Source organism: Micromesistius poutassou (assembly GCF_964030765.1).
Source record: "Micromesistius poutassou genome assembly, chromosome: 2".
NCBI lineage: Eukaryota > Metazoa > Chordata > Actinopteri > Gadiformes > Gadidae > Micromesistius > Micromesistius poutassou.
Window position 1 is genome coordinate 19,243,712 of NC_140272.1, and position 10,556 is coordinate 19,254,267.

The window sequence follows — 10,556 nt, forward strand, 5'->3', positions numbered from 1 at the left end:
GTGTGAGATCCTCCAGGATAAGTTCGAGTGGGGACGCGAGCAGGCGGCCAAGTTCAGCTCCTTCCTGCTCACCACGCTGGAGCCGGGGCGGAGAGCCCAAGTGTTTCGGAATTATCAATAAATCCGCATTAGGCCTATAATGATATGTGTTTAAATGTTTTTTTTTTGTTTCTCCTGCTCATTCATCTTTAGAACGTCAAAATAAAAAAAATAAAAAATCTTTCTAAGAGTAATGTAAATTTAATAATGGCTCCGTTACTCCCATGCATTTAAAGTAAAGTTTTACTCATTAGCTACAATATTCATGTGATTTAAAGCGAATACAATAATGTGTGTGTGTGTGTGTGTGTGTGTGTGTGTGTGTGTGTGTGTGTGTGGGCGCGCGCGTGGGTGGGTGGGTGAGGGCGTACCACTGCATGTGACCTAGTCAGTTGTTCAAATTCTCAGGGGCTCTGGCCCTATGGTCTGCTGAGCATTAAGCGTACGGCCGGTATTACGAGGGAGGGAGGAGTTATTTTTCTCTTCCGCGCGCGTGAGCGCACGTCGCTGTGTGTGTGTGTGTGTGTGTGTGCGCGCGCGCGTGCGTGCGTGAGCGCGATAGAGAGACAAAAAGGACAAAAAGGCGTGCAGCAGCAGCAGCCAGCAGCGTTTACTCTGACCAGAGTTGACAGCGAGAAGAAGTACGAAGAAGACTGGGGACGAGTGTCTGCCTACTACCATGTAAGCCTGCTCTATTTTGGACCAATAGGAGGTTCTTTAAGACGGGTTCTACGGGTTTCTGTCATGTTGTTTACTGGCTGTGTTTAGCTTTAAGGGGCAGAGCCGTTATGTTAGCTCTCTCCGTAACAATGCAGGGATTAGGGGATTTCAGCCGTACCTTGCGCAACCGGCGGCCACTGCACCGGCGTCCACTCTCGGTGCGCTCGCTGTAGATTAGGAATACATGATAAACACGAGTGACACGTGTTAACTGTGGCTAAACAGAAGTGGAAACATACCGCATTCTCTTCTACCTAGTTATATTGTGTAGTGTGCACTGTGTGCACCCCAGATAATTTACCTCTCATTTCAAATATATCTTTAATTGTTGTCCAGCAAATAGCCATGGTATGTGTGTTGTTATGTTTTTTTTTTAAATATATATATAAACTATATGGGTCTGTGTTTTCTTTTGTTGTGTATGTTGAAGAACAACTAAAGAATAGCATTTATTGTTTTAGTCCAAGGATATTGACTTTACTAGTCAACAACACATCAACGCCACATTTAACCATCGTCCCCCAAGCTGTGTACAGGCGATGCAATGCAACGTGCCGTAAGCTGACAGTACAGTGGTGAATCCAGAATGAAGATGGTGGTCACATGGGGAGCTTTAGTCAGCCTCAGCACACACTCCTCAACCGGTTGCCACGCAACTCAAAGTCCAACTCAAGAGGCCTTTCACTATCGCAATGGCATTACCGGAGAAAGGGGAATAGGTCTTCAGCCGTGCTCTTTTCCAGCGCATATCTCTAGGACTGCTTTTTGTTGTGCTTGCTTGCTTTACAGACCCTCCCTCCCCGTCTACCCTAGTTGTCTAAGCATTGTCAACACTGTAGTACCTTCCTTGTTGACTTCACATTATTTCTGAGAGGACAAGAAACATTGAGCCACCTGCAAAACCAGTCAATATTTGTGTTTGCTGATAGTGACATGATGTGATATTGTTTATTAACTGACATACAGTCAATCGCCAAGCGACAAGATTCCTCTTTTCACTAGGAGTTCAATTACATATGATGACAAATGGACGCTGGTGCTAGTGTCATCCTGGCATAGTAAACACCCATCTGATTAGCGCCACACAAAGGAGATAGCAACGGTGGAGATGAGCTTATTTCCATAACCATTCATTTCATGGTAAAATGGCAGCTATTATGGCTGATATAGCAGCTTTATTCTAGAAAGAAGAAAAAACAGACATCATAAACATCTATCTTCGTCAGTTTTTTTTTCCTCTTTTCTATTGATATGTTTTCCATGTTTCCTTTAATCAGTATAGTGAGGACTTGGCCCATCTTTTTTTTAGCTTTATTATGTATTTTATAATATAGAACATATGGATTACACTTCTAACACGTCTAATTAAGCAATAACAAACGAGAGGGAGTGCTGCATCAGCAGATGATTTGTTTGTTTGTGTTAATCATCAATTGTTCAATCAATTGTTCCCCAACTGGACCGGCACTGGACTGCCAAGCGACACCAATTCCTTTCCCTGAAACTAGCTTGCTACCCTGTGTAGGTCTACATGCTACTGCAGGCTCCATTTCCATTTGTTGTGCAACCACTCAAATAAGACTCTGTTGACATTCTCTTTCTGGTTCATGGGGGATTCTGCCGGGTTACAAATGATCACGTTATTAATGATTATTAGCAACACCTGTAAAGCGGATTGATACAGGTATAGCAAATAGACCCAGTGCTGTTATTCTCTATATTATTCAGCACTCATGGTATCATGGCCTCTTTTCCAAACAGAAGACTGGGTCGGCACTTTCTGTTGTATAATTTACATTTATACCACAGCATAGCTGAACACTTTCAGCTCTGCTGATTCTGATTGGTCAATTATGTTCCAAGGGGATACCTTGTTTTTCAATAATCAATAATGGGACACCTCTGCCTTTTACCAGTTCTGAATCAATGCGCTACAAATCAATATTATCATCTATTTTCAAAGATAACTTTCGAGGTTTCCATGACAATGCAAAAACAATGTGCTCAAAGCGCAAGAGGAAGAACATTTGAATTTCAGCCCATTAGGTCGATTTAAAAGAAACGTACATTGTTGGAAAGTGGAATAAACAAATTCTAATAATGCTGTCCCAGTATTGAAAGTGATGCCGAGGCGGTGAAATGCCAAGCGCTTCATTTAATTCATCAACTCATTATAAAAGAACCCGTCATGGTTTAGTCCTTACATATTTTAATAGTTTGTTGGCTAACCTTGAGCCTGCGGGGGGAATATGCGTCTCTCAATCGACGTGTAGGCAGAAATCGATTTACTGACTCACTTCTATCTCTCTCTCTCTCTCCACACTCTCTCTGCTGCGGACTAGCATGCTGCTGGCCGTTGTCTACAGTTGTGTGGGGGGAGGCGTGGCGCTGTATGCGCTCTACCGCTGGATCATCCCCAACCTGTTGCAGTACCACACCGGAGCGTTGTTGTTCTGGCACGACGACCTGGTCCCCTGGGTGCGGGACACCCTCTTCGGCTCCACCCGCCCAGAGGTAGGGCGGTTGTGCTCTTTCTCTCGCTCTCTCTCACTCACTCACTCCCTCGGTCACTCACTCACTCACTCACTCACTCACTCTCACGCTTTTTTTTTCTGCCCCTTTTTCTGTGCAACCGTTACCCAGAACGGTGCAGTAGATATAATAAAACACACTCAATAGTTCATTTGTTTACCCATGGCATTTCCCCTGAACAGATTAAAGACGGTTGAAGCAAAGAAAGCGCAAATGTAAAACAAACTCATTATTTCATTAACGGTGTAAACTTGGTGTTTTGCATTCTGATAATATGTCCTTTGTCTGCTTCCCTCTCACCGATTAGACTTTTACCCCTCACTGCAGGCTGTGCATATCCGCTGCCAGCTCTCTCTTTTGTGCTGCCTGACAGATAGCTGGCAAAACAACGGAAACGCAAAGCCGACAGCGGGGGCCAAACCAGTGAGAAAGAGGGGGGGGGAGTGTAAACAAGAGGACATATCAACAATGTAAAAGACCAAGGTTCCACTATTGAACCAAATAAGTTGTGTGCATGTCATGAGTTTCTCATTTGAAACGTCATTTTTTTGTTTCAGTTTTATTCTCCCTCAAATTCTTTTTTTCGTTTGACATTGAAGACGCGTTGTTTGATTCTACTGAAACAAATCGGATTCCATAGCAAGCGATCAAACTCTCAAAATTCTATGATAATTACTTCCATAATTCTAATACACGTTTTAGCTAAAGATTTTTGTTGTTGTAAAACATTCGTTAAACTCGTTTACACTAAACTAATTAGCCCAAAAATCCCACCTAAATGCAATTGAACACTGACATGCTGGGATGCGCCCACACCCTTATTATCCGTCTCCCCCAATCACATGGCTAGCGCATTCTGGCCGAAGTACAGAGGAAGGCCACCAGGGGCGATGCCAGGAGTGTGGTGAACACTATCGACCAGTACTGCAGACATCAGGAGTGGGCCATGAATGTGGGGGATGAGAAAGGTAAGGTATTGGTGTCTTGAATATGGATTCAGGTGTTCGGTGTTCCTTCTCAAGGAAGCTCAATTTTCATTTCCCTTCAGTACTACGCTCTGGGGTTGAGGTATTTTCGCAGGTTTTCTGCAAAACATTGACGTTGAGGTCGTGCACTAGTTTGAGTTGTAGTCAAACGTCGAAAAGCGATTGGTTATGGCAGATCCAGAGTGGCACTGAGTGGCAGATCTAATAGTTTCAAACTCCAACAGACACCCGCCTTCAAGTTAGTTAACGTTTGTCAATGGAGAGTGGCCAGACTCTCTGTGTGCAAATGAAATGAAAGTACGAGATTCTGGTAGGACCAGAGCTAGAAGGGCTTAGGGTCAGGTGATCATAGAATGTGGATCTTTAAAGCCCTTTGAGAATAAACGAGGTCACATTCCACACATTCCAGAGCCACACAGCGCTGCACCGTGCAGCGTTGCGTAGTAGAACAATTTGATGTGTTTCATATAATGGGTTACCCTGGAAATCCAGAGTTATCGCGAGAGCACAATTTGAATTTGCTCAGCGAGTCACTCTGGGAACGAGCAATATATAATCCCTCCCCGATGCCCCTCTCCCAGCACATTGACCAATCACATCGGTGTATCTGATATAGGCGGGGCCAAAAGCGTTGCTGTTTTACCCATCGGATACGGCAAGAGTCTTACCTATTGGTTAGCTCCGCTGGTCTGGATACGTCACCCCTTGTGTTCTTCTGATTGGTCATAGTGTTATCCAATTGCGTGCAGTGATATTTTCTAGATGCGGCTCTGGATTTCCAGGCTAATAACGGGTGGCAATGGATGGAGTGTCCAGCATGGCTTGGAGAAGCGCTGGAAGTCATAGCACGGTGTCGGTCAGGTGACTCCATATGACGTATGCGCCGGTGACGGTGCTCTCGTTGAAGATAGCGGTTGGAATTTATAGAGCATCGCATGGCGACGGATGATTCACTTTCTTGTTTTTTTTTTACCTCTATAGCCCTTGGTGGCTGAGTGTCCTACGGAGTGGGTCTGTGACGCTTGACTTGACTGATTCAAGTTACTCAGCGGGTGCGTCTTTGTGTCTGTGTGTCGTTTATCCCACTTTCCTCCAGGCACCATCCTGGACTCTATCGTGTGTGAGGTGAAGCCCAGCGTGGTGCTGGAGCTGGGCACCTACTGCGGTTACTCGGCGGTGCGCATCGCCAGCATGCTGCCCCCCAACGCCAGGCTGATCACCCTGGAGTTCAACCCTGTGTTCGCCGCCATCGCACGCCAGGTCATCGCCTGGGCGGGGGTGGAGGACAAGGTGAGGGGGGGGGGAAGATGGTGTATACGCAATGAAAACAACAACAACTGAACACGTCTTCAGTGTGCATGTGTTTAAATGGGTTTCACCTTATTTCTGCACTATTTATTGTGTATTTAGTGTATTGCTTATTGAGTGTTTATATTTTTTCTATGCACTGAGAGGGAGATGCTTTTAATCTCATTGTACTTATGTATATTGACTATTCTATTCTATTATTAAATGCACAATATGACACAGGGTGATTCAGGACAACGAAGGCAAGGGTCAATCATGTGAAGAATACAAATACATAAAAAAACGATCTCTGTAAAAATATAATATGTACTAAAAAGGTTTACAAATAATTAAGATAATAACCGTAGGAATAGTTTTTGTCGTCATGGTCGTTGCGTTGTCGTGTTTCTCTTCCCAGGTGGTGCTGATCGAGGGGCCGTCCGGGGACTGGATCCCTAAAATGAAGAAGGAGTTCGGGTTGAATTCGTTGGACTTGGTGTTCTTGGACCACTGGAAGGATTGCTACCTGCCCGACACCAAACTGATGGAGGCAAGGCCAACGATAAGATGGCAATTTATTAACCCTGTCGTTACTTCAGCATAAGCACAGTGCAAATCGAATAAGATGAGTTTATAATAAAAGTTAGAATACAAAGTGGACTAACTCCTATTTGAGGGTAATTTGTTAGAAATGGCATACCCACCCATCAGGTATTCATGAGTGAAATTCTCATTAATACCTGAATTATTGTTTATTATTATTATTGGTTTCAAGCTCAGACCGCACAAGCCCGTGTATGAGACAATTATGATTTTATCCTGCTAATTTCTGGCAAATCAGGGCTTCTGTGATTGGTTTGGGGAATCCATCTTCCCTTTCCATAACATGTGCGTGAATTGCAACACTTCTCAATGCTGGAGAAATGTAGGGAGGGGGGAGGGAGGGGGGGGGGGACGGGACATTTTTTCCTTGGGTTGTTTAAGTTTCAAAATCTCTCTTTACAACTTTAAAAATCGTACCGACCGCACTTTTCAAGGCGACCGTTAAAGTATATACCAACCTCCAGCATGCAGCATAACATTGTTATTGATTTCCCCCCCACATCACAACACACCACAGGAATGCGGCCTGCTCAGGACGGGGAGCATCCTGGTTGCCGACAACGTCATCTGCCCCGGCGCGCCCGATTACCTGGAGTACGTGCGCGGCAGCCCGCGTTACGAGAGCAAGTACTTCCGGTCCCACCTGGAGTACACCAGGGTCGAGGACGGCATAGAGAAGTCTGTCTTCCTGGGCTAGCCGAGCTGCCTGCCCCTCTTTTTCTCACTGACTCAGACTCACGTTCACACTACTGACCGACTCACACTCACACTCTCTCTCACACACGCACACACACACACACACACACAAAATAATTAACAAACATAAATACGGATCTCAGACCCTCTCTGACCATTCTCATGGTTAGAGTCAAGAATATATACGATTCAGGCCAAACAATGTGTCAACCTTAGAGAATGATTTGTTCCTCTGGCGTCTTGACACTATTCTGAATTAAGGAGCTCACAATCTGATACATCTGGATGGTGTCACGAGGCTGATGTCCGTCAGCACTGGTCCTTTTGTATAACACGGGGGGTACGCTACATTCTCAAAGCTCCGCGTCACGTTTCCTCACGACTAGCTCCACCGGACACGTCGCAGAGCAGGAGCAAGAGGAGCCTAAAGGGCCCATCCATAAACAGCCAGGCGTGCTCTGCTTCATATGTTTTTTTCATTGTTGTTAACAAGTGGTTTGTGCATACAGTACATGTTTAGTCGTTTTACCGAAACAATGTTTTCATTGGCAATCTCTCAACCAAACTCACCTGAAGCTCCAATGGCCGCACCAATTGTCCTCAGAATGTTGTCTGTCCTGAAATTGTCTATTGTATAAAAAAATGTTGTGTGGTCGTACAACTCGCTGTATTTCCATGTCCACGATCGCATGTCGAGACTGGCGCGAAGCGGCGAGATAAACAAGTGGTACATAGTCTGCGGACAGACACATGGTTGTAGTTATATGGGCGTGGTTTTGTTTTGTACGTGATATGGAGGTGCCGCATGTTCCCACCGTAGGGTGCAGGTGGATGCAGGAATTGTATGCAGGAATGCGAGTAAAGATATCAGTTTTCCCCAATATCACAAGAGGGCATTTGTGTCCACGCAATATGCAACTACAACTGCTTGAAACAATCCATACATTTTACATTTTTTTAATTGGCATACAACCATATGTACTTCATCCGAAGACACGCATGTGCAACACTTCATTTCTATTTTAGCCTTTTGCTGCGCGTCTGTTGCGTGTCCCACGGTGTAGCAGCTCTCATTGATTAGAGGAGGAGCATCTCCCGAGGGCCCGGACGAGGCTACCCGATTGGCCGCTTGCGTGCCCGGTCTTGCCCGCAGGGTTAAGGCGGGATGTTTGATGCTGCTTCACATCCAAAATGGATGGCGTCTTTTTGTTGAAATAGCTCGCCTCGATACACTAGGGGGCAGTAGTGAACCTTTTAAATTTCAAACTCTGAACATGAATGAATGTTTTATAATCTTGTATAATAAAAAAAACATAATAAAATCATGTTGTATACGGCGATATTGGTTGTGAAAATTCCTAGTGATGTGTAATAATGCATGCATACAAATAATATATACTTCAAATACAGAATAACGAGTACAAGTATAAGTATGTACATATTATGTATATATACAGTATTTTACTTATTTAATCCAGTCATACAACACACATGTTTGTTTTTGATATTTGTGTTACTGTAAAAATATGAATGAACCCCTTTGGTTTATTTTCCTTACATTTAGCTTTTTCTTTTTGAAAATGAAGAATTAATTAAGAATTAATCAAGAATTAAGTGTAATTGTGAATAAGCGTACATAGTGTGTGTGTGTGTGTGTGTGTGTGTGCGTATGTGTTTGTCGCACACACACACACACGTGTTAAAATATCGGTGTGTATGTGCGTTTATGCCATGTGCAGCCTGTGTCATTATGAATCAAATCACTGCATGAATCTAATCCCTCAGAGAGACGGAGCTCCGTCGGGGGCAGGGGAGGGCGGGAGGTTGTGGTGGGTGTGTGACGGTCGGGTAGGGTGATGGTGATGGTGATGATGGTGATGATGGTGATGATGATGGTGGTGGTGGTGGTGGTCGTGGTGGGGGGTGGTGGGGCTGTATACAAAATATGGGCTAGTCCACCTAAGGCTTTCTTCTCAGACGCAAGCATGATAATCCCAATCTGTGACCATTAGTGCAGCGAGAGAACGTAGCGGGAAGAGATAGAGAGAGAGAGAGCGAGAGGGAATGAGGCAGTGAGGGGGTCGAGAGAGAGAGAGAGAGAGAGAGAGAGAGAGGGGGGAGAGAGAGCCTAGGACAGAGATGCAAGCCCACATAGAGAGAGGAGATAGAGTGAGAGAGAGAGAGAGAGAGAGGGCTTTTAAGGGATTTGGCTGTGTAGAATGTCACTGTCGTAATGGTTTTTTCTCCTTCTCCTCTCCGCTTCTGTCATGATGCTCTAAAGCCTCGAAAGTCTGCCTTGTTTTATCTTCATCTTTTTTTTATTTTTTTTTATCAATCAAACACCTTTTTCTCTCGCAGCATCATCACCACCATCATCATTTTTGGACGGCTCTAATTTGTTTTGAGTGACAACAACGCTGCACTTCTGACATGATAGAGGATTTACTTTTTCAGAGGAGAGGACAGTGTCTCTAAATAGCGTCAGATATCGTCGGACCATGGTGGTTAGTAGCCCTTCCAGGACTTGGATGTGATGGATACAATCAAGACCGGTCAATGAGGAATGGACAGGTGAGCCGGACCCTAACCCCTGTGCCCTATGCGTTCAAAGTTTTCCCCTGACTTGAGGAAGATGCAGAGAAAATTCACTAACTTATTCACTTACTTATTACTTATTTTTTTCAGATTTCACTCTGCTTTTAGGTTTAAATATCAGCCAAAGTTGCATCATTTGTATTTGTTGTGTGGACCAGTATTAACATCTGATAGTTGCATCTATTTAATAATACAGTGGAGTAAGGGAAATGCGGTTATTTCAATCATTCATTGTTGTGGGATCTCTAGTAAGCATGCATAAACCATGAGCCATCGTTACAGTTTGCTTATATTATGTCATACTGAAAGTTTTTTTTTCATGTCTATAGATCCCAAACATCTGGCAGTGTTACACTACACAGAGCAGGGTAGGGTAGGGCCCCTGAAATCTTTGCGGCACCTTGTATCATTACTCCATGCAAAACCTAGCACGTACAGGATACCTCCTTCCCTCCTCTCTCTGTCTCGATCTACCTCTGTCTGTCTGTCTGTCTCTCTCACTGTCTCGTTCACATACTCACGCACAAACACTCTCACTGTGTGTGTGTGTGTGTTTTACACACATGTTTGAACGTGACATTTTTTCCTGAAATGTAAATCTCGTGAGACAACGCCGCAGTTCATGGTCTCAAGGACTGTTGCATGAAGAACAACCAGACTACACCAAGTGGTGGTTTTCTACGTGTGTTGGATGAAGTCATTCTTAACATTGCATCATCCTCTCATCCTGATCAGCATTAACACGCATGATGTCATAGCATGTTTCAGCTCTCTCTCTCTCTCTCTCTCTCTCATTGGTCCTCAGGGGTGGCAGGTAAAGGCAGAAGCCTGCTGTGATTGGTTCCTCCGGCGGTCACCGCCATGACGCCACAGGAACTCTACCCGTCCCCGGCGCGGTGTCGGGGTCTCGCCGCCGCCGCCGCCGCCACGGCCGCGGCGCCACCGCTGGGCTTCCACACCGGAGCGTCCCCTCCGCTCCTCCTCTGGCTGCTGCTGCTGGCGGGCCTGGCCGGGGTCCCGCGGGCCCAGCAGGGCACCCAGCCCCACTCCATCAAGATCGAGGGGGACATCACCCTGGGGGGGCTGTTCCCCGTCCAC

At 45.2% G+C, this 10,556-nt stretch overlaps 1 protein-coding gene across 1 annotated transcript; it reads left to right on the forward strand.

Moving 5' to 3' along the window:
- Window positions 1–600: 600 nt before the first annotated feature.
- Window positions 601–8,203, forward strand: comtb (catechol-O-methyltransferase b). The gene is made up of 6 exons (XM_084464086.1): window positions 601–720; window positions 3,102–3,273; window positions 4,142–4,259; window positions 5,374–5,567; window positions 5,983–6,114; window positions 6,685–8,203. The coding sequence occupies exons 2-6, from the start codon at window positions 3,103–3,105 to the stop codon at window positions 6,862–6,864; spliced, it is 795 nt and encodes a 264-aa protein (XP_084320212.1). The 5' UTR covers window positions 601–720; window position 3,102; the 3' UTR covers window positions 6,865–8,203.
- The last annotated feature ends 2,353 nt before the right edge of the window (window positions 8,204–10,556 follow it).